We start from the raw sequence: 24,521 nt of genomic DNA, 5'->3' as shown, positions 1-24,521 counted from the left end.
GTCTTTCATCTGCTTTACAATGGCTTCTGTCTCGAGTTTATTTAGCATAACGAGTTGTATTGACTGCGAGAATTCTTACCTTCGTCCAAAGAGGCACTAAGCTTCCACTCAGCCTCCGGACTCGGTTCTCCAGATTTGTACAAGCGGCCATCCTTCTTGGGCTCTAGTTGAGGCCGGGTGTTCTGCTGCTTGCATGGAGTCCCTTGAAAGTCCTGCCAGTACATCCACCATGATCATTACATGCCTGGAGAGAGACATCCAGTGCTTGAGATTTGTAGAAGTGCTCGCAATTCTTAGATCACATCTTTTAAACATCCGTTACAGGGAACGCTGGCCTCGGCGCTGGTGTAACCAGCAGAGCGATTGAGAGCACAGCAGAGAATGAAAGTATGGCAGTAGCAAAGAGATGTGCAATGAAAAGAGGAAAAAAGTTCACCATGCATTTAAAACTCGATGAAGTGCCACCATGACCACCCTGTATATCTGTTTTCTCGCTGAAGGCCCCAGGCATGCTTGATTATTTTTAATGCGCCAGGCATATTTTAGCAATTGCAATTTCCTTCTCTGCACTAATTGAGACTGCCAAAACTAGCACTTAAAGGGACACTGAGGAGAAATTGAAGTTGACTTGCATCGACAGAATACCAGCTCCTGATTACAAAAACGCCATTCATACTGACAACAAAGCTCTTGCAACGTAGAAAAGAGCAAGAACCAAAATACAGGTATCGCCGCCACAGGCCAAACTCGCAAGTACAAGCTTCATGACATAATAGGACAAAACAGTGTTGCTAGAACCAATAGTTCTAGCAACACTAGGACACGACAAGCTACGAATCACTGAGGCGCAGCAAATGTATGCGGAAATCTTCTTGACGTCGCCAGATGGCGCCACGTACCCGGCAGCTATGCGCGCTCCTGCAGCGCCGGGACCAATCAGCGCCTGCATGCTCACAGCGGTATGCGGGCTCCCGGTATTCCGCTAACGGTAACAAGGTACACGGTATGCTAAAGGTGTCTATTTGCGAGAACTTCGTTGACGACTTCGAGAATGGGATCCATTGTAACGCTGGCAAAACGCCGGTGCAAACATAAACGAAGCGGTGGTAGTGACGGCCGCAATAGCCGATAGATGCCTTCAACGTGCGGCCGGCGGTAGCTTTCTTTTCGGCTGCTGCTGGGCCGCACTGCTGGCCGCCAGAAATCACGGAGTCTGCGTTACGTCATGTGCACGTCTTGTTTCACGTCACTTAGTTCTGTGTCGTCATAGGAGAATCCCAAGTTTGAATCAGAGTGGCGGGAAAAACTTTTTCAATTTTGAATCCAAATTTCTTAGAAATAAAGGCATCTTTCGCTGCCGGCCAAGTGGCAACAAAGCCATGAAATGCAGAACTATCGGATTTTGCTATAATGAAAAATATTAATAGAGCTCTCCTCAGTGTCCCTTTAAGGATTACATTTTCTTCACTTACAGGCAGTGGCCACGTATTGCAAGCAGAGGCCTATCCTACTTGACAAAGAATGCGTGCATCTCCATGTTCGACATGTCATTATGAACACAGCCATCACACACTTCCGAGAAGACAGTTTGCCAGTTCCTGATTCATGTTTTGTTTTAAAAAATGCCGAAGCACAGCACCAGGACGTACATGACAAGGGACTTGGCATGCGTGAAACTACAATAGCAGATGACATACTGAACCTCTCTGGGTGCCAACAAGGACGCACAGCAACGCTGGCAAATTGTAGGACAATTGAGCATTTTAGTTATGCCATAAAAAACTATGCCAATCCTCCACCCAACTTGCTAATAAATCTACTTTTGACAGCTCAACTCATGTGTTTTTGCACACTGTTTATCAGAGTGTGTCCACTGGCTCCTGAGCATATTTGCAATGAAACTCAAGCCGCAGCGGTGGCTCAGCGGTTATGGTGCTCGGGTGCTGACCCGAAAGACGCCGGTTCGATCCCGGCTGCGGCGGTCAAATTTTGATGGAGGTGAAATTCCAGAGGCCCGTGCACTGTGCGATATCAGTTCGATCCTGGTTCACTGTGCAATGTCACTGCACGTTAAAGAATTCCAGGTGGTCAAAATTTCCGGAGCCCTCCACTGCGGCGTCCCTCATTGCCTGAGTCGCTTTGGAACGTTTAATCCCCATAAACCACGAACCAAGCTTAAACTCAAGTTCACCTTCAGATGAGCAAACACACTTGAACAGAGGCACCGTGCACAGTGATTTGCTTCAGCAGTATGTAATAGCAGTGCACTGCCCCATTCTATTGGCAACAGCAAAGACAAAAACTGACATTTTTGCTCCAACTGAAGTCTTCGTATTTGGCTGCCAAGAGTAAAACTTTTTTCTGAAAGCCTATTACCTGAAAAAGATTTTGTAGCTGGATGCTATATTTAGCAAAAAGAAGTGGCACCCCTCTCTCATTTTGCAACAGTTAGCTGCATACATGCAACTGTCGGCTTCCTTGCTTGTTTAAAATATTTCACAGAAGTAAGGTTTCTTTTAAAAGCGTTACATAATAAGCAAAACCGTTCACAGAGATTTTTACTACAGAATCTACATTTACACAGTTGCAGTTATGTTTTCAGCAGAACACTAGCCAAGCTAAGTGCAAAGTTTATAATTTCCAGCACTATACCGCGGTGGATCAAGCTCTCTTCAGGAAACTGACACGCATTACACTTTTTTTTCTTGTATACAATTTTTGAAAGCACTACAGATGTAGCCCCTCCACAAACAGGTTAATTCTCTTCGTCATGTGTTTTACGCTTTGTGGTTCTTCCCAGAGTTCCAAAGATACCTGCAGCATGACCATAAATTGCCTTAATATCACACATCAATTTGAGACATGCATGAAATATCCATGCAACAATTTGTAACAGATGATCAGTTAGCAGACATGCTTTTAACATGAGTTACGTAATATTATTGGAATTTCAATCTATGTACATTGCTCAGATGACAAGAGATGTTTTTGTGACAACATGCAATATCTGATACAGATTCTGAACATAAAACTGCTTGCTGCCATCCAAGACACGAAATCTCCATTGTATCCATGCAGCTCAGCTGTTTCTGTAAGCAGTGCACACTGCAGTAAGCATCAAAAAAAGTGTTATGGCCAGGCTGGCAACAGGCACCTTACAGCAGGAAATGTTTGTTTTTGATCTAATACATCTGTACAATGTTTGCAACAAAAGCAGGAGATGGCTTGTGGTTTACGGGGGTTTAACGTCGCAAAGCGAATCACGCTGTGAGGGACGCCGTAGTAGAGGGCTCTGGATTATTTCGACTTCGGATTATTTCGGATTCGGATTATTTCAGTGTGCACCGACATCGCACAGCACAAGGGCTTCTAGCATTTTGCCTGCATTGAAAAGCGACCGCTGCTGCCAAGATTGAACCCACGTCTTTCAGGTCAGCAGCTGAGCACCATAACCACTGAGCCACCTAAGCGGCTATAAAGTTACTCCAATTTCCATAACATTAGCACTATAAATCTAATTAGATCTTACTATAAAACAACTAACCCACATCAGACCTTGTTTTATCACATCACAACCTGAAAATAATATTTTAATGCAATTTATAATGCTCATGTTGTCAGTCAACTGGTTTCAAAATCTTTCACCACCCATAGTGTGGAAAAGTGCTTGACAAATCATCAGGTATTTTTGACGTTATTAATTGTGCCATTCTTTCTCTCAATAAAGCTCTATTTTGTGAAACTGGTCAGATGCTTACCTGTGCTTGCTTTCTGTCAGGTTTTAAGGTTGCTAATCACAAAGCAGGCAGTACTGAAACAAAATGAAAGAGAACACAAGTTAAGAAGCGAATTTTTGATGCGGCATCCAGACAGCTCATTTGATTGTAGTACAATGTGTGTGGTTATGCGCCGCATCAAACACAAGTGATCCAAAAGGCTGTTGCAAAGGCAGCAAATTTTTTAAATCTTGATGCTCACATAGAAGACACTGCTGCCTGTAATGCCACCTAGCTGCAGTTGAAGTTGGTGACCAGGTATTCTGAAATGACTATCAGCAGGCAAAGCTCTTGTGGTGCTCACGGAATACCTATAGTACCACACCTGGTTCATCATGGCTATATTTATTTCATACTTTGTCGTGCGAGTCAGATTTGTTTTGCCACTGATGAAAGGTTGGTTCTCAACACTCCAGCAATTTTGATGACACTGAACCAGATTTGCACAACTGATATAAGTAGACTCCCGTTAAGACGAACTCGCTTAAGATGAACCCTTGGTTAAGATGAACAGTGGTGGTCATTTGTTTGGTTTCCCATAGAGTCAATGAAAAAAAAATCTGCTTAAGATGTACACTGCACACGTGCTAATTGGTTAAGATGAACTTTCACGACCAGCCGTGCCCAAGCCATGCAGCTTTACCCGACCATTCGAGCAGTATTTCAGCGGAAGGAAAGAAGAAAAAAGCTAAAAAATTGAAAGCTTTTTTGCACCGCCGACGATCCATGCGACGCGGGGAGGCGCAGAGACCTAACCACGTCTCCGTTGAAAGGGCGATCCTGTGAAAGCAGAACTGTCGCTGCTCCTCCCCTGTGAGGGCACTGAAGGATATCTTGGAAGGTTAAGTGATATGCCTACGCTTGTAGCAAGCAGACGTTTTTCTCGACAGACGCAAAAAAAAATAACAGACTGGGCAACACTCAACAGTGCCTGATGCACTGCGCTAGTAGTGCAATAAATGCTTATGTTGCAATTATTTTTTTCCTAAAAGACTATTTCATGGCTTTGTTCACATATACGAAGTATTTGGACACACACTGCATGCTCGAACATCATTTTAAGAAGCACTCCTGATTAGACGAACTTCTGATAAGATGAACAGTCTTCATGGTCCCTTGGAGTTCGTCTTAGAGGGAGTCTACTGTATACCTTTTGGGTGCCACATAGGCAGAAATAGATCAAGTCAGTGTTGAGCATGTATTTCCATTACCCCACAGACACATTTAGGGACCTCAGACGTCTGCTGGCAGTCCAACGCAACAGTGAAATTTAAAATGTCCAATAAAAACCGTTGGCTAGCAGGGGCACCAAATGCCAGTGCAGCAAGCTAAAGCGTCAGACCTATAGTTTCCCACGGTTCAGTGAAAAATCACAGATTTAAGCATTTTCCGTAGAATTTTGCAGTGTCAGCCAAATTCTCATCTATTGATACAGCTGCTTTTACAGACATCAGTAGGAAAAACAGAACAGTGGAAAAATTACTTCCTTACATTATTTGTAAGAATATAACAGGAGGAGTTTGAGACCACAGGAAAATTTTAAAATAAGTATTATAATGATTATAACAAAATTCCAAACAGTTCAGGCCAATTATGGACAAAGGACGATCCGTGCAGGCCAGGTAGAAAAAGGTTTAAGTTTGCAAGCGTGCCTGGACTTAATCAAGAATCACCAGTCCCAGTTGCTGAGTGGCAAGTGTAACTGAAAGCTGCCAGAGAACTGAAGTCCAGAGACAGAGACCTTGCACAGTTTATTTCTAAGCAAGACGTGAAGATTTCAACATCCTGTCTTTCTTGGCTGGAATGGAAGAAGTGACTCCAACACCCAGGCCTTCAACTGCTCTCAAATATTTGTCTGTTGCAATCAACTCTGTTGACATAAGGGGATCATTCAGTCGTTATGGAGATCTATACAGGGTGTTTCACCTAAGACTTTCTGCAATTTTTAAAAATAAGCTATTTGAATTAGATGCACGCTTTTTCTGGCATAGCATTGTCAGTGGTGTAGTACATCCTAATGCAGCTAAGACGTGCTAACTAGCAGGCTTGTTAACCAATATTAAATAGTTAACTTTTAAACTATTACCGTTGGGCTCCTCCATTATTGAGAAGCATGTAGCCCACCGTAAGCAATGTCCATATCCGTTTTTAGAATTTCGAGAACGCGATTATCCTCGGCGCTGTGGCCCAACAAATTTTGGCTATTTCGACGAGTTAGGTTCACTGGAGAGGTTGCTTTGCCTGCAAGCTTCTCAAACCGCATGTATTTTGACGCGATGCAGGCGAAATTTGTTGGGCCACAGCGGCGAGGATAATCGCGTTCTCGAAATTCTAAAAACGGATATGGACATTACTTACGGTGGGCATGCAGCCCACCGTAAGTAATGTCCATATGCCTCTCAATAATTAAGGAGCCCAAGGGTAATAGTTTAAAAGTTAACTATTAAATATTGGTTAACAAGCCTGCTAGTTAGCACGTCTTAGTTGAATTGTGATGTACTACACCACTGACTATGCTATGCCAGAAAAGGCACGCATTTAATTCAAATAGCTTATTTTTAAAAATTGCAGAAAGTCTTAGGTGAAACACCCTGTAGAATCAAACAAGTGCCATTCTTTGAGTGAAGACAACAGGAAAACATTACGTGACGCTAAGTTGCAACAGCCACCTCCACATCTGCAGCATGCAAGGCTTGCTGTTAAAAAGTAAACTTGCGAGTTTGTTTAATGTGTCTTGCTTCCCGCGGAATTTTGCGGATTCTCTATTCTGCATCCGCAGAATGTAGAATTTTCCACTGCAGAAAATTAGGGGCCTGACTAATGCACAACATGTGTGTACTATAGGTCGACCACGAATATAGGTCGAACCCTATACATTAGGGCTCGCTGAGAAATAAAAAAAAAATTATTCAAATATAAGTTGACCCATATCTTTTGAAAACCATGCACATGCGACGTAGGACAAGCATACACTTCATCTGACTTCAATCGCTGAAAAGCGAGCAAATATACAGAAACCTAGGTATTCGCAGAAAGAAACCTGATGTGCAATCAACAGAACCGTTCAAACTAAGCTTTAAGAAGGTTTACAGATGTATCGCTGACACAACTTTTTCCTCTTTTTCTTGTGTGGCACACCTCCAAAACCTCCCGTGCTTTACTATCACCGCTCCTGCCCAGAACGCCAAAATATACTGCTTCCTAAGCTGTCTACCACGATAAGACCACAGAAATGAGTGAAAGAGCATGAAAGAGCGGGTACACACAGCAATTCACTGTGTGCACCCGCATGATGATGATGAAGACCTGTGTCACGAATATAGGTCGAGGTTCTTTGGCCACGAATATAGGTCGATAACTAATTATGGGAAACATTTCTGATAAAAAAAAAAAGGTCGACCTATATGCGAGTAAATACGGTGGCCTCATTCATATAAACCAAATTATTAAATAAACAAATGTTACAATACGGTGTCAGAAGTAGGATTCGAGACAAGAGACGATCACAGTAATTGATGAAGTAATGATGAGTAGATTATAGATTGTGGGGCTTTATGTCCCAAAGTAACACATGAGCTATGAGAGAAAAAGAGGCCTCCGGAATAACTTAGACTGGGGTTCTTTAATGTGCATTCACATTGCACACCACACAAGCACATTAATGCACTTTGCATCCATCAATATACGACCACTGCAGCCGGGATCACACCTGCAACCTCGGGAAGGAATTAGTGACGCCTTCATTGAGTGTTGATGCAACCGCAAAGGAACGGAAGATGCTAGTGGACATGACAGGGAAGACAACAAGGCAGCATGCGAACAACAGTGAGGACAGCCAAGCTATTGCTTTTTACCATCAGCACAATTTGACTTTCAGTGGTACAACAGCCAACAGCTAAGTGTGCAGCATGAACCATGGTAGTGTAACTGCCATGAAAGCTCACCTTTCCCTACAGCTTCTTTCCCATCGCAGGTCAATAGCTTCATTATGTACTTTTCACAAAATTTATCATAATCCTCATCTTAAAGAGAAGTTATTAAAAAGACCACCCTATATTTCAGCACGCATTGATCACCATCACAAAGTTTGGATCCCTCCTTGTCGTACAAGGTGTTTTCACGATTCATTCATACCCAGAACTTGTGTCAGCTGGAATCACCTTCCCCACAATATCGCTGTAATTACTGATACTGCTGCATTTCGTAACGCTGTTATTAATTTTATATTAGTATGTGTCTGTAACTTTGTTAATTTATTAGCTGTTGTTTTCTTTTGTGTTTTGTTTTGTGAAATGCTTCCTTTTGTTAATTCTGTTATTGATTTTATACCAGTGTGTGCTGTAACTATATTCAGTTTTTCTAGCTGCTGTTTTGTTTTTTGTACTTGCATGTTATTCCCACTCCCCTCTGTAACGCCTAACAACACTGAGGGTAATTAAATAAATAAATAAATAAAGGTACAACCACGACAAGGTGCATCCACAATTTGGAAGGCTATTAGCATATGAGCAATAAAGATGGCAGATGCATTTGCAAACGAAAGTGATAAAGAAGTCAACATGACGCTACATGAGCAATGCCTCAGCCAGCAAAACTTTGATTTCATGCCAACAGCTGAGTTTGACTTTCAGCCGCTGCACGAGGTACAGGAGAGTCTGCGGCTGATTAAACAAAGTGGAAGAGCTCTAGTGAATGCTCAGATATACCGCCCTGGAGAAGACACAGGAATCATATTCTTAGCAGTAAGAAACAGACACAACACCAAGAGACACACACACAGGACACTCGCTAGACCTAGACAGAAACTTCGTTAAAACTCCGCTTAGGGCTAGTTGGTAAAAACATTAAGTTGGGCTAGTTGGTAATGGCTAAGCTGTTACCAACTAGCCCAACTTAATGTTTTAACGAAGTTTCTGTCTAGGTCTAGCGGGTGTCCTGTGTGTGTGTCTCTTGGTGTTGTGTCTGTTTCTTACCGCTATGAATATGATTCCTTCAAGCCGTTACCAACTAGCCCAACTTAATGTTTTAACGAAGACACAGGAGGCATTCTGAAGGCCTCAGCACTCACCAGTGAAAAAAGGAAAACTTTGAGGAAGTGATTGAAGTCTCTGGGAGGTTACTCTGTTGGTAAACAGAACATCATCTACAAATGGCCAAGGTTTCACCACAGGAGGTCAGATTCCAGAAAAATAGCACAGGGCACTTGTAGCAGATTTGCGTAGACTGGTGTCCTACTGCAGGCACAGAATAGTAAAAGAGAGAGGCTGTGGGATTGCAGGACGCCCAGTTGTCCAAGACAACACACAGCAATCCTGATCTCACATTAGAGACAGCAGTGCTGAACACACAACAGGAAGAAGTGGTCTGGGAACAGCAGGCTCTGGTATGAACACAAAACTTGCCCAGCAAGGTGTCTATCAATGCCACGCGCAGAGCTCCCGGCAGAACGCTACTATTCTCAAACATGCCCAAGTGGTAAGCAGAACAGAAAAATTTACTGCATGATTGTGAAAGGTGCGGCCGAAGGGAGGCCCCTGAAAAAAAAAAAGCACCTGTCTACGTTGACATCGAAGTGCTGACTCAGTGGCGAGAGGGGCCACTGGCAGAGAATGTGCTAGACAAAAACACTTTGAGAACTCAGGGCAGGTGAGTCTTTTTCACAGGCATGGAACTTGGGACTCTTTCAAGTGAACAAGAACACACAGCTATGGAGCAATGTCATCGAGATCATTAAGAAACTGATAACTTTAAACCGCCTAGGTTGTGCAACTGACTGGATTTCTGCCCAGTGCCGCCGAAAACCCTTGACAGACAACTACAATGGAACTGTAGAGTGTCGGTGGACAGTCACTCAAGGTAGTGGCAAATATAAAAGCCGCGCTCAGTTGTGGAAAGAACGCCATATCTGATGAGGTGTACATATAGTTGAAGGCCCAGACAAACCTTAAGCTTGGGCTCAAAACCTGTACAACTTCAGCAACCTCTGAGAGAAGATCCAGCTGCCAAGCAGAAAACAGAGTTCCCAAAACTGTTTAGTGGACTAGATGAAATGGAAGGAGAGTACCACATCAAGCCCAAAGAAGAGGCCAGTCTGGGGTCAATCAGCACACTCCGTAGAATGCCCTTAGCACTGCAGAGGACAGCTGAAAGTAATGAAGATGGTATCATAAGGAAAGCAGAAGAGCCAACTCCATGGTGCTCATAAATGGTGCTGATCATCGTTTTAATTCACTGCAGCGCACAAGCTAGCATGCCTCAGGAGTAAGAAAACGAATGAAGAAGCAGCGACTGTAATATTTCCTATTTTTTTATTCCTCCCATGATGTATGGTGAACTTTGACATTACAGTCATCACTTATCTGTTCAGACCAAAGCCAAAATAAAATTAAAGTAGAAATTCAGTCGTAAATTACTTAACGGTTGTAGGCAAATTCCATGTGGTTATTCTTATTATGTACCACTCCAAAGAAAAAAATTTGCAACCAAAAGTGATGGAAATGCTCCTTAGTATTGGAACCTTACCATGGCACATGGAGGATTCCCAGCACATCTTTGTGGAATAGCATTGACCTTGACCTCGTATGGGTGACTTTCTGCTTCAGCACTGCCCTTCCTAGGCAACAGATCAGATCCTTCAGCAATCTGTAATTTAAAATGCATTAACAATAAGCACAACAACGAAATGTGACAGAGACATAGGTTGATATTCTGTGTTGTCAGAATACGTCCTTGCCCTTAAGGGCCTATAGTGTCCTTTGTACTGTGTACTGTGCGATGTCAGTGCACAATAAAGAACCCCAGGTGGTCGAAATTTCCGGAGCCCTTCACTACGGCGTCCCTCATAGCCTGAGTCGCTTTGGAACGGTAAACCCCATAAACCAATGTTTCGCAGGAAGCTGCTGCGGTGGCTCAGAGGTTATGGTGCTCAGCTGCCAACCCAAAAGACATGGGTTCGACCCTGACCGCTGCGGTTGGCCCGTTATACTGTGCGATGTCAGTGGACGTTGAAGAACCCCAAGTGGTTGAAATTATCCGGAGCCCTCCACTACGGCATCCCTCATAGCCTGAGTTATTTTTAGATGTTAATTTGCAAAAATTGCTCGTTTCATGTTCACCTTTGTGCTTTCCACAGCACACCTCTGTGACCTGGAGCTTGAGCTCAAGCTTTCCCTGTTTACAGTGAAAGTCCCGGTCATAAATGTCAATAACTTGCTGAACAAGTTAACCTGGAGTCACAGTGGTCAAACTGTGAGGTTTTTAGGCTGTTTGCAATATTCCTGAAACAGGATAAACCTGTTCAGACTGGAATGGTCATGAAGTAGAAAAGTCTACCACTCTTCACCAGTGCACACAGTTTGTGAGGATGTTTATGTTCGAAGTGTTAATGTCCAACATGCCTAAATTACCTTCCTCAATAAGGGGTGGCTGTTTGATGGAAATTGCTTCATCGATTGATTGCCGCTTCTTTCCATTGGCAAGCATATATATATATATAACTGTTTGCTGTTTTTCCTAACTGTCTTTGAACTGCAGGTACAAAACATCCTGACACCACAGCCATGCAGTGAACAATTCCTAGTTTCGCTTTTGTTTTCCCACATGCTGCCTTTAAATTCAGATGAAAGCTTCCACGTGGAAGTACTTTTTTGTTCAAGTTGATGGGTAAACAAATTTCTCAACTTGCAGTAATGATCGATAAAAGTAATATAGATTTCGACAAAGTAGGCTTTACCAGCGCAGGTTAGGTTGCGTGAAGGGTACTATACGCTCCTCCGACTGAATACAAGACAAATATTAGAACTGGCCGCTTGCACTTTGTGGTGTAAACACTGCAATGTGCATAGCAGCCATTCTTGATGGCAGCTAGAACACACAGCTTGTAGCCCCACTGGCGTACGAACCCATTAAAAAACGAAACAACAATGGTTCTCGCTTAACACCACTTGCTGGGCATACTACACAGCACAAAGACAAACACGGGCAAGTTCAGCACACTCCAGACTAGAGAAACGGGCTATTGTGAAGTCTTGCTTTTGTAACACCCTCGCGAAATCTTGTGAGCATCGACAGGAATCATCCTTCCATAGCCAGGTGGCCCATTTGAAAGGTTCCGTTTATCCGAGTACTCTGTTGTTGTCTGTGCTTGAAAGCATGCTCAGAGACAGCAATAAGCATGTTTCAAACAAAGGTGGGGCTGACACAGATCAGGTGAAGAAAGTGGCCATGATTCGATCCTTACATGCATGTCATCGCCCACAACCTCAAAAAAATAGGCAAGAAAGCAGTGGTGCGTGTAGTGTTTTCTGCACCAGACAAACTTTCAGAGTTGTGCAGGAAGGTGAATTTCATCAATGTTGCAAACAATGAATGCACTGTGAGACACCGGAGACCGTATGTAGGGCATGCAAAAAATGTGGTTTATTCAATACCATTGCTCTGTGGCCCAGCCTACATCAGCCAAATGGGCAGATGCCTTAATGAGAGGCTGATGGAACCTAATAACGGTGTCATCAGGGCATCTTGTCATCTCGGCATAGACCGCCCTGACTGCGAAGAGTGTAAGGAACGTGGTCCCTTCTTCAAAAGAACCACGATAGTTCACAAATGCGTGAACAAGGTGGCGAGGGAGTTTGCGGAGGCTTATGAGATTGCTGGGAGAGCGGACGATTGGGTCAGGATGCCATCGGTGTTCTTAAATGAAAAAGAGCACCAGTTTTTAGGAATGCAACCTGCAGTGAGTCAGGAATGTACGTATTTAGTTCTGCGCCTCTTGGTTTTTGAGCGTTATAGTTTTTTAGCCTGTGTTTTGCTTGCCTTTTTGTGGGAGAGTGGGTCCTGGTGCGATGCGACGCCGGTGCCAGATAAAGGGTGACATCGTCCCCTTTTTCCTTTCATTGCTTGGGCATGCGCGCAGTACGGGTTATGTATACGCTGCGGGCAGCAATAAAGTTTTGTTGAACAGCGCTTTGTGGTGTTTCCTTGCTTGTCCTTGTTTGTCTTTGCGCTGTGTAGATGTAAGACTGGTTCTCGTAGAACAGTCCACCCACTTCACCTCCGGTGGCAAAAAATCTTGCTCATATGAAGCAAACTGCAATCCAGAACATGTCCCAACGGGCTGAAAGTTGACAGCCCGGGCTGGTTATACCGGTTCTCAGAGCGCAAAACTACAACCAAATGGGAAGACGTTGTCTCCTGGTCAATTACTACCGCTTTCATGCAAACTCTCAATGGTTAATACACCGCAATCATAACATGGCTGCCGTTTCCGAGAGGAGCCAATTCGTGAAGAAGGCGGCATGCTCGATGCGGTTGCTCCGCGCCATATTTTAAAAGAACCCACTTGCGGATAGTAAAGAAACCGAAACCAAAACATAGTTCTTCGGCGACAAATAGGACGGCGTTGAGAAATAGACGCCAACGTGTTTCGCGCTATTGTTCAAACCGAGAAGCCTGCGTGGTAGGTGCAGTAAGGAAAGAGTTGAGCTAATTCCTCAACACAGCAAAGGGTTAAGGGTTTAGGGAGGTTTAACGTCCCAAAACGACTCAGGCTATGAGGGACGTCGTCTTCGGAAATTTCGACCACGTTGGGTTCTTCAACGTGCACTGACATCACACGTACAGTACACGGGCGTCTAGAATTTTGCCTCAATTGAAATTCAACCGCCACAGCCGGGATCGAACCCGCGTGTTTCGGATCAGCAGCAGAGCGCCTTATCCACTGAGTCACTGCGGCGGCTACCTCAACATATACACAACACATTCTCATTTGCATAGCCTTAATGGAAGAGAAGATAAAAGAATGTTTGCGTTTCTCAGTACTCTTCAAGAGTTGGTGAGCCTGATATCTTCTAATTGGAGGTGCGAAGCAACAGATTTAATGCTCACAAAAATACACTTCGAAATGCTGATATTATCGTTGCTGATGAGTTGCTGCTAGTACTATAAAGCACTATCGTTTAGTGCTTTATTCTTTCAGAGAACTTCACTTGACTCTTTTCTTGCACAGTGCCTTTTTGGTTTCTCATATGTGCAAAATCATTTGGGTTAAATCGAGGATTATTTGTTCGTGCCAAGAAGTTTAGTTTAGTTTAGTTTATGGGGTTTACCGTCCCAAAGCGGGTAAGGCTATGAGAGACGCCGTAGTGGAGGGCTCCGGAAATTTCGACCACCTGGGGTTCTTTAACGTGCACTGACATCACACAGTACACGGGCGTCTGGAATTTCTCCTCAAAAGAAATTCAACCGCCGCGGCCGGGATCGAACCCGCGTCTTTCGGGTCAGCAGCCGAGCACCATAACCACTGAGCCACCGCGGCGGCTTGCCAAGAAGTAGCACGCATTACAGGTTGTTCTGTATGAAGTACATTGTTCTCAATTGTGTTTTTAATTGTTTTAATTCCCTATTTCATTTTTTTGAATACCTGTTGCAAAAACATCCCTTCTGTGCATTCAACATAAATTTTTGTGTAATTCTACTTTTGCAAAAATAATTTTTCATACAGGCTTGAAATTGTGCCTTGCATCTACTCTGTATGGCCAAATATATTATTTCTGGTTTGACTTCACAGAACCATACATTTTAAAATGAGTTAAAATTATTTTAATGGACGACAAAGTCTATGTGCCTCCTTCATTTACCTTAACTGCCACTCTCTTGTTATTGTAAAGGACTGTATAATATTTTAATATTAAACTTTGTGTTTACATAAATACATTTTACATTTCGGATGTCTCCTTCTCCATAGATATTTACGAGTTTAACATTCACATATATGTGCATGGACAATTTTATTTTTCAGTGCAACTTCACTTCAGCCGGGCTGAGAAGGCACGTACATAAGTGTATGCAAGCATGTTAAGCATTGGACATGGTAATAGCGGAGGAAACATGGTGAGACGTGGAGACATGAGTAGACATGGTGATAGCTGAGGAAGCCGCGATAGCGATCGCTTGCGCTGGCACCAAAGCTAGATACATTGTTAGCGACAGTAAAACTGCAATCCAAAATTTCAGTAGAGGGAGGGTAAACCCCCTCACCACCAAAATTTTAACACACGGAGCGATCGATAGGACGATCAACATCATCTGGACCCCGGCGCACGAATCTGTCAGCGGTAACGAGGCGGCCCACAGTGCAGCTCGAGATCTCTACCTTCGAGCTGTACAGGAAGGGTTGGCTCAGTCCGAACATGATAGAGAAGGGCGATTAATCTCGTATCAAGAGATTACAGAACACTACAGGCAATGCCGGAGGTGTTTTTCCCCACCAAGCACGGCGTTAAATAGGAGTCAGGCAACTGCGTGGAGACGCCTGCAGACTGGAGTATACCCAAACCCAGTACTAAATAAACATATCCGATCGGACTGCGAGGACGATAAATGTAAAAAGTGTGGGGCGAGAGGAACCCTCGATCATGTAATTTGGGAGTGCCCTTACTCCCCAGGCAGGGCGCAAAACATTAGCAGTAGGGAAGCCTGGGAAACCTTGTTGCGGAGCTCGGACCCTGGGCCCCAACTCACCGCCGTCCAACTGGCAGAAGAGGCCGCCGGCGAAACCAACCCGGCCAGCATCGACTGCGACCATCCCGTGCGGCTGGGCTGCTCCTGAGTCCCCTTCCCCGTAAAGGGGGCTGAGACAGAGCGGCCCAGGCGGTGTGGTCCTTATCTGTTGGACAATAAGAGTTTTCAACAACAACAACAAGCTCCAAAAATATGATCATTAGCCATTCATGCTCATGACTTTCTCAAACCACTGAATCCAGTGTCTTCTGAATCATCCTTCTGTTGCCACCAAAGTTGACGGTAGCTTGCTCACTGTGCCCAGTTATGCAATCTTGTATGCTCACTGGTTGTAGTCAAGCTGCATCACACACAACCTTCCTCCCCTTCTCAACACATGTCGTTTGTCAGTCTTCTGTACATATGTGAAAATGAACTGAAACTTTTCTCTTGGATGACCGACTCTAATGCAGCAAATATTGTGAAATAAGCTATAAGCCGTAACTTTCTCCTCACTTCAACAGCCTCCCGCCCGAATACCTGTTTTACGTTAATTGGTACATTCAACTAAGTCCAACTGAAATTAACATTTAACTAAGTCCTTAATGCTAACCATCATTGGCAATACTATCAATTACCACACATGAACTGCGGAAGAACTGAAAACTGAGCAAGTTGGTGCACACTAAAGAGGTAAAAGACAGCGCAGCGACAACGGACAAGAAAAAAGAAGGACAGCGCTTGTCCTTCTTCTGTTTTAAGCATGAAATGCTTTTAGCTCCCGTTGTCGGCATTGTGGTGACGTCACGCCGAGACCGAGAGCCATCATCCGGGCACTGAAATCCACTCATCGGGGCACTGAATTCCACTCATCCGGGCTCTGAAACGAGAACATCCGGGCACCGTACGAGACTTAACGAGATTCAACGAGACTCTCTAAGCCCTCCTACGGGACCGGCATACAAGCGCCGGTTGCTCTCCAAACGACTCACAAAAAATAACTGCTGCCAGTGTCTTCTCAATGTTTATCAAGATATCAGTCGAGCTGTGCATTTGATAATGCACGGAATTATAATTTCCAATTTCTAATAACGCATGGAAAAAGCACATACATGCCACAATACACTTCGTTGTCATACGTGATCTGTTAGGGGCTTTGAGAGAAGGCCGCTTAGAGAAAGAGGGCGAGAAGGGCTTTCGGCGGAAAACTTTCGCTCCCTCCCCAAGGATGGCGCTGCGGTCCCACACTCACGCATGTAAAAGACTGGCTGCTTGGCCTTCAAGCCCTTTCCCCCTCTGGCAGGTAGATGTATACACGCTCGCGGAGTATTCGAACGCGCTGCATATATATTCTTGTCAGGCCTGCGTCTCGTCGTTTCCGCGTACGCTTCTGCGTCGTCCTGGATTTCAATGCCGCCACCGTCACAGCTGCTTAAGCCGAGCAATGGAGCCTGTGTTAGGCCCGTAAACATTTCATGCTTACTCTACTCTCGGTGACGGGAGAGGCGCAATTTTTGGTTGTACACAAACTATGATGCTGCATATGGTTTGAACCAGACACGAACCTACACTTTTAATCCAAATGTGTTAAAGCTCCCGTTCTGCACAAAATCCAGCGTCATCAGCATTGTGAGCCAAAAATTCCCAGAGAAGCAAGCTAGGTGGGCAGCCTAGGTCATGTGACCTTGTGGTGTCATCACAACCTTCCCACCAAATTGTGAGCAGGTGGCAGTTCCATTAACGACCGGTCATGAGAGGTTGCTCGGGAAGAGCAACCTAGGTGGCAGCACCTGCCACTGCAGGGCAGTGACGTGCCACTTAACCACTGCGCCAGGAGTGGTACAAGAACTCGCAGGGAGCGGGTTAAGCGGAGAAAAACCAATACGCATGTACGGGCATTAACCCATTAGCACTATCACGTCATACATTTAAGGCTGATCTTACGTTTCCCCTCCAATTTTTTGCTTGAATCTGTGCACTCCTCATCAGCCAAGGCCCCAATGCAACATACCTTAGATGCCATCATGCAACAAACACCAGCTGCAGTTAGCAAGCAATGCTGTGTTTGGGAACAAAGCGATAATTGCTTGCATATATGTGAGGCTGCTGCTTGAAAAATAAGATTTGATACTGGCAAAAAACAATAGTAATACATAGGCAGAATGCACAACACAAAAGCATTAACAAGGCCAAAGAATTTTCTGCATTAGTATGAAAACTTAACCAGAAAACTTGAAAGTAAGGCTCCAGCTTTTGAACCATAATCAAACGAGCTATTGCGGCATTAGGTCTATAGTTGGAAACACAAATTAAGATGTGGAATGAGAATTCAGGCACGTTGAACAAAAGTATTCCAGGGACAACACTCGATATAGATGTTATATCATAACTCATGCTTTGAATGTTAATGGTTACGTGAGCAATATTCCTTTCGATGCCAGGGGAAAACAGGTCGTCGGGTGTGATATCCCACCACAGGGGCTCCAGCAAGGTCAAAGCGCCTGCCCGGGCATTTCACGAGCTCAGTTGGCAGCCTTCATTACTCAGTTCAGGGAAGGGGCTTTGTTCCGCCCTTGGTCCCCTCCGACAAGGTGGCTGTCGGCGCGCCTTGTGAAGCTAACAGAAGGGATGATCCCCACGCTGACGTCGCTGTGTGTCATGGTGGGATAGGTCGTAGTGGTCTATTTTAAAGAAGGAAGAATAAAAAAAAAAGTGAAGGAAATGAATGTTGCCGGCCGCGGCAACTGCTATCTAATATCTTAAGCACGCGAGCTGCAGCCGGCAGAGGTGAAAGGGAAAGAGAGGTTAGCGAGGAGAAGTATAGAGGGGAGCGATAGCAAGAAAGCACAGGGGACAGCTTTCTATGCTATCTATAAAATACAAAAACTAATCAAGTTCGTGCCGCTCGCTCACAAATGTCCAGGTTCTGTCCGAAAACAAGAGCACGCGAACAGCCGCTGTGCATAATCATTTACAGAAAACGGCAAATTGTACGTAGCGTCCTCTCTCGAACTAACCGCGCGCGTGGCACACTGCACGAGAGGCCAGGGTGGGGCGCCCGGCCGCGTGCCTCTGCTGGCCATCGAGGACGTTCGAGGTAGCACCCACGGAGCGTTCATGTCACAAGTGCACTACCTGGCAAAGAGCAAGCGGGAAGTCAAGCCCTCCTTTTCGCCCATGGTGGGATAGAGACATGAATGGGTGGCTCCCTTCCCCCCCCCCCCCCCCCCCCCCCCCCCCGACGAGGTTGCTGGCCACCGCATCCGCAGGTGATGGCACCGCTGTCGCCGCCGTCATTGGCGTGTCGGTGCTAAGGCAAAATAATGGTAGGGGAATGGCAGGACCCCAATACCTCGACAATAACTACGAATTTTACTAGTATAACCTGTAGAACATACAACTGTGAGGAATAAGACAGGCACTAACACGGAGAACGTACAAAATAGGGGACTACTTGATTTATCACAGATGCAAAGCATTTCCAGTTGTACGCGAAAAATCCCATCATGCCCTGTAAGAGCCCGAAAACGGACGTTTGGGAAGATGTGCAAAGGCTTTTGGGGCTGGCGACCGCCCCCCCCCTTAGGACCGCCACTGTTGCCAACAAACTTGCAACTCTGTGCTCTCAAATGTTTATTTATCCATAGCAAAATCCCTGCATAAGCATTTCAACAAAGCAACACCAAAACAGGGCTTTGCAGGCGTGCATACAATTCACCCGTTCAGAAACAGAACGCGGAGGCGGTGCATTCTGTAACAGATTCCGAAGAAAACAGACACACGCTCAGTTCAAGACCGCATCACATTCTCGCACATCTCATTCTACACCTCCAAGCAAAAGCCCACGAACACTTCACAGTGAAGTCTGCTGACCTGCAGCGTGTGAATGAATGTAAACACAAAAGGAATGCACAAACAAGGATTCAGTAGATCAGAGAAGATGCTACTCACTCACTGCAATAGTTGCATCCAATCACAAAGTGGCGCTCAGTATTATGTAAACACAAAAGGAATGCACAAACAAGGATTTAGTAGATTAGAGAAGATGCTACTCACTGAAATAGCTGCATCCAATCACAAAGTGGCGCTCAGTATAATCAGTACAGATGTGCAACAAGACTGAGAAGCGCTAAAAAAAATGTGGTACATAACAAAGATCTAACAGTTTACAGAACAGATAAGTCAATCGATCGTTTTTGTGTACCATGTTGCCCGAGTGGCTCTAGCGTTAATTCACCATGCATGAGTTCAATTGGCAGAATCATTTCAGTGTAGGCCAAATAAAAATATGGCCTTACACCAAGGCTTCTGAGCCACTTAAAAAGCCATTGAAGACAAACTGAAGTTTGTCTATAAGATAGATCACTGCATTCTGCAGACACTGCTTTCACTGAAATGGAACTGTTTTACATTAAAAAAAAACAACAAAAAAATGAAGTGCAGGCGTCACTACGTGCCTTCTCGGTGTGGATCTCTCATGCTATGTTGCATCGCCATTCCCTCCAATCACAGAGTTCAGTTCGTCTTTACGTCACAAGCTCGAATCTAGAAGTAGGAAAATTGAGGTGTTTACATGAGACTTTCACCAATAAATGTGACTTTGCTGCCAGACAATCATCAATATACCTAGAACAGGGTTAACTGGAGAGACATGGGAGAGGCCTTTGCACTGCGCTGGGCGTAGTCAGGCTGATGATGAATGAAGACAGCAGAACATAATACTGCCAAATTAGACTCGAAAAACTGAAGACAGGTCAAACAAAATGCAATTACAATTATTAGTTCACTAGTCCCTAGCTGCGTTTCTTCGAGTCTTTTACCCTGCTTTTGCTGCCCATTGTTCACCTTTTCCCGTTGCGTCCATTGGCGCCTCGTCTGTCTGATGATAACGCGGTGTGCTTCCACTCATTAACCTATATATGTCAAAACTTCAGAAATTTGAGATTAAAAATTTTTAGATGTAAATTGTTTATTTTACTTCACAATTCTGAATAGTCTTTTTTTGTGTGTGAAATTTTTTTTCAGATTGACTTTTGAACTATCTTACATTGTGGATACTAAGCAAACTCGCTACCCGTTATATATGGCAAAAGCTTCACATCTACTTTAAAGCCACGTTTCTCATCACACGAGGTGGTTTCCTTGTGACAGCCGTCGCGGTGGCTCAGTGGTTATGGTGCTCGGCTGCTAACCCGAAAGACGTGGATTCGATCCCGGCCACAGCGGTCGAATTTTGATGGAGGCGAAATTCTAGAGGCCTGTGTACTGTGCGATGTCTGTGCACGACCACCCAGGTGGTCTAGATTTCCGCAGCCCTCCACTACGGCGTCCCTCATAGCCTCAGTCGCTTTGGGACATTAAACCCCATAAACCAAACCAACCTTATGACAATGCGCAAAAATTTGTTTTTCTCGCAGAATTACAAGCTAGTCGATGGGGTACAATTTCAAAACTGGTGTCCAGAAAAGACGGGCGGACCTTTCTGAACGTACACTACACAACCCATGCACAGGAAAAGTTTAGACACTCTTGAACCTACCTTAGCGGGCGCAAGCTTTTACATAATAAACTTTCACAGTTACTGCGGAAAACAATGGTGTCCTACATGTAGCACGCGAGGATATATGGGTTAAATGGATACCAAGGGAACTTCAGTCAACTTTTGTTCCCAGTAAAAGTTATTAGACAGCTTTTTCTGGCCACATTGATCCCTGACCAGCAGCAAAACAAGCATTCCTTGCAGGGGAAACTGAATTTCAAAATTCTACCGCCATTTACAGTTGAGCACTGTAAACTGTAAACACGCCATTGCGTATATACAGTTGAGCAAAAGCGCCATATTGACACCATTTCCTCTATGGCTCCTTCGCATCAGTCCGATTCACCATATCCGCATCGCCACAAACCACAATGGGTTTTACCATTCACAAGAACTAGCTACGGTCGTCAAAGAATTAATTACCAACTACCGTATTTACAAAACCAGTTAATTGAAGCAGGCGTAAACCTCCGTGAAATCACCATCTCCTCTCTGCATAGTATGATTGTTCATTTGGTTAAGTGCTAATACATCAACTCCTGTTTTATGAATTGCTCTCCACCCTTTTTGTTATTTGATGACTGGTCGTCTACTGTGCTGATACCCCTTTTTCGTTGCTGATACCCCCTTTTGATTTCTGCATATTCTGTTCGGTTACAGACATTGCTTATATTGATGTTTTTATTCATCTATGACTTGATGTTCAATTTAGTTCCTCGTTTTATGTTCTTAATGACTTGATGTTCAATTTAGTTCCTCGTTTTCTGTCACTGCCGTCTGAACAGGAGAGGAGAACTCCGTCAAGCGGATAGCCGCATTTTTTCTCCCCTCCTCCATCAAATTGTATTTGATTTGGTGGAAATAAAGCATTATTATTTAACTCGTTGCATCTGGAACCAAAAAGGCCTCCATTATCACTGTTGGAAGTGAATCGTTTTGTAGCTTAGCTTGAAGGACCACTTAAGATAGACAGTCTTGATGCACTGCACTTTGCTTACGAAAATGGCCAGTGGTGGTGTTACTTGCATTTAATTTTTTGCAGTTTCCAAGCTTGTCAGTGAAGGTAGTGTCTTTATCGATAAAATGCAGTAATCTACCGAGAGAAGCCTACTTGAATTCATCGTCAGTGCCCTTAGAGGTGTGCACTAAAATCATTAAATTAAAAATGCAATCAAGAACAGCTTCCAAACCGGCAGGTTCAAATTAGACAGAGAATGGCTTAGTGTGAGCAAGGGTGGAAATGAGTGAAATGTTTTGATCACAGTCAGAAAGGCAAGAATAATGGGCAAAAAGTTATAGCTGAAATCAGGCTGACACAAGAAGACATCAAAAGGGCGTTGTAAATTCATCCTAGGCACGACTCTGAAAACAATGATTACATGGACTTTCAAAAATGTGCTTTTACTAGCAGCGGGCAAGAAAAAAATCAAAGCAGTTGTAACAATGGCACATGCAAGCTGCCACACACTTGCCTATGGCCTCTAGGCAGAAGCAGCAAAAGGTTCTCACTGAAGGGCCTGACTGCAGAGACCAATCCAAACATCTGCGCCATCTTTGTGCAACCACGTCAGCTTGATAAACAAATGTTCGACATTCGAAAACAAGTTGTGCATGCGCAGCAGAACAATTGACTAGACAAATTCGCACCACTTCTCCAAAGTCTTCAGCGTCTCGAGACAAAATTTCTTGGAAGTCGTCTCAAGTTCAAAGCATTTCTGCTCAAATCGGACAATTTGTTCCTGCAGGCTCTCGATAATCAGGTTCGACTGGTTCAGCTGTTCCCTGAGACGCGCAATCTCTTCATCCTTTTTCCGAAGAGCCTCCGCGGCATCTTGGGGCTCTGCCGCACTACCTCCAAGTTCTGGGCCAGCAGTGCCGGGTGACGCTACTTGGCCAGGGCATTCGGCGACCGGACGACACTCTTCAACAGGACGGGGCACAGCCGTTGGAAGAAGTCTGCGACCTCGCTTGAGTGTCTGGGAGAAGTCGTTGTTTTGGAAATGCCTCGAACAGATTCGCACCTTTTTTAACCTTCGTGGCAGCTCCTGTCCTAGCGCAGCCAACCACAGCTTGCGGCGGCGGGGGTTCTTTGGCAGGGAATGGTAAGATACCTGTGTAGGAAAGAACAGCATTTACAACAACAAGATCAACCACATATTATTTCCCTTTGAGTGAGATTTGCGCACATTGATGGCTTATAGGTTTTTATATGCCCGAGACAACACTGGCACTATGATGCCTGCCTTACCACGGGGTTCGGATTAATGTTGACTGCATAGTGTTCTTTCTGGAGTTTTTTTTTCTTTACAAGCACAATGAACGGCGTACTAAATGTACTACTCTCATTCTCGGTACCGAACATAGGTGTTTTTTTTCTTACATTTTGTTTGATGTCGTACTCCGCCGCTATCAATGCTGCACTTTAAGAGGAAGTCAGGACCTCTCAAGCTGTCTATGCAGCTATTTCCCTGGCTGTCCTCGCAACACCTAGTTGCGGAAATAAACCTTCAACCTTCTTAATAGCACACCGAGATCTGTCTACCCATTAAAGGTATTTTTGCGCACTCGCACTGCTCTCCGGAGGCAAGCTTACGCGACAATGCGTCTTGTGTTTTTCTGTACAATCGTGCGACACTACAGCCACGCAGCTGTACAGAACGTCACGCCCCAAGCATGCATGCTGCGCGGTAGCGTCGCTAAACAGAAACAAGCAATGGTGCCAATGCCGGCAGCAAACAACGTTACTGAAAATAGCAGAACCGGACGCGTGTTGCAGACAAAGGGACGCATTAAGCGGAAAATCCCTCGCGCCAGCTGATTACATAATGGAAACAAGCAATGCGTGTTCATTCCATCTGCGGAAATCTCCGAACGATTTTTTGCGACGTTAGCAACGAAAACAACGCCTGCAACCACGATTATCTCTGACCAAGGAAAGCAGAGATGTCAACGAGCAGCACGGCACGAGCGCTCCATCCCAAGCTGTTGCGCGACTGTGAGGCCATAAGGGCACACAGAAGCAAACGAAATATTCTGCGTCAGGATGAGTGGCTTTAACGGCGGCGTTCGAAAATGCGTATGTCTGCGCGAATGAGCCAAGCGGCGTCTTACAAGCGTCTCATGTAGTGCAATTCCTCAAAACTGCAGTAAGCACCGAGTGATACCTTGTTGCCGTAAGAGTCCACGTTCCCTCGTTGGTGGCACGAAAACAAGCAGCACTCACATTCCATGATAGCCTCTGCTTGGCAAAAGAACCAAAGTTACGGGGCAGCGTCACGCAAGCACATGAACGCACGGACGCGGTCGAAAAGCGGCCGACGCGACGGTCACAGCCACAGCGGTGTCACATGTAGGGGCCCCTGGAGCAATGAAATACCTCTCAGCTGATGATGTTAATGATAGAGGGGCAGCACTTGTTATGGAGAGGCAGCAAGCGCAACCTTGCCTAAGTTGTGAGTGATTTTTTATCGCCCAAAAGTCAATGCGAACGTATTAGGCGACGTGATGAAAGCTTAATGAATTCTTGAAAGGATACGACTTCATCATTTACTGTGCAATCCCATCATGCAGCGCGCGCTAACAGACGACGCTAGCAGACGACGCTTATGACGGCACTAGGTTTCTCTCCGCAAAGGCTGAAATTTAGCTCCGAAGTCTCACAGTGTACCGCATTTTAGCGGAATATTCGATGGTAGTGGTACAGCGGA

The 24,521-nt window shown here is 44.8% G+C and overlaps 1 protein-coding gene across 9 annotated transcripts in view; it reads right to left on the bottom strand.

Moving 5' to 3' along the window:
• The window catches only part of LOC149360716 (uncharacterized), a 31,793-nt gene extending 7,517 nt beyond the window's left edge, over positions 1–24,276 (bottom strand). For 5 of the 9 annotated variants that reach the window (XM_089572492.1, XM_089572491.1, XM_089572487.1 and 2 more), the window contains exons 1-6: positions 23,979–24,276; positions 22,836–22,925; positions 10,299–10,418; positions 8,845–8,897; positions 3,759–3,811; positions 80–244 (exon numbers count right to left, since the gene is read on the bottom strand). In XM_089572492.1, coding sequence (XP_089428618.1) covers positions 3,775–3,811; positions 8,845–8,897; positions 10,299–10,418; positions 22,836–22,925; positions 23,979–24,044 — 366 coding nt within the window. In that variant the 5' untranslated portion in view covers positions 24,045–24,276 and the 3' untranslated portion in view covers positions 80–244; positions 3,759–3,774. Of the gene's footprint in view, positions 1–79; positions 245–3,758; positions 3,812–8,844; positions 8,898–10,298; positions 10,419–18,895; positions 22,926–23,978 lie in introns of those variants that run through there. The other 4 variants (XM_089572493.1, XM_089572494.1, XM_089572486.1 and 1 more) reach the window with 4 other exon arrangements.
• Between the last annotated feature and the right edge of the window lie 245 nt (positions 24,277–24,521).

This window comes from Amblyomma mixtum, chromosome 2, assembly GCF_055824585.1.
Source record: "Amblyomma mixtum isolate Tamu chromosome 2, ASM5582458v1, whole genome shotgun sequence".
NCBI lineage: Eukaryota > Metazoa > Arthropoda > Arachnida > Ixodida > Ixodidae > Amblyomma > Amblyomma mixtum.
The sequence above is the reverse complement of the archived record's forward strand: the minus strand, read 5'-3'. Positions and strand labels throughout refer to the sequence as shown.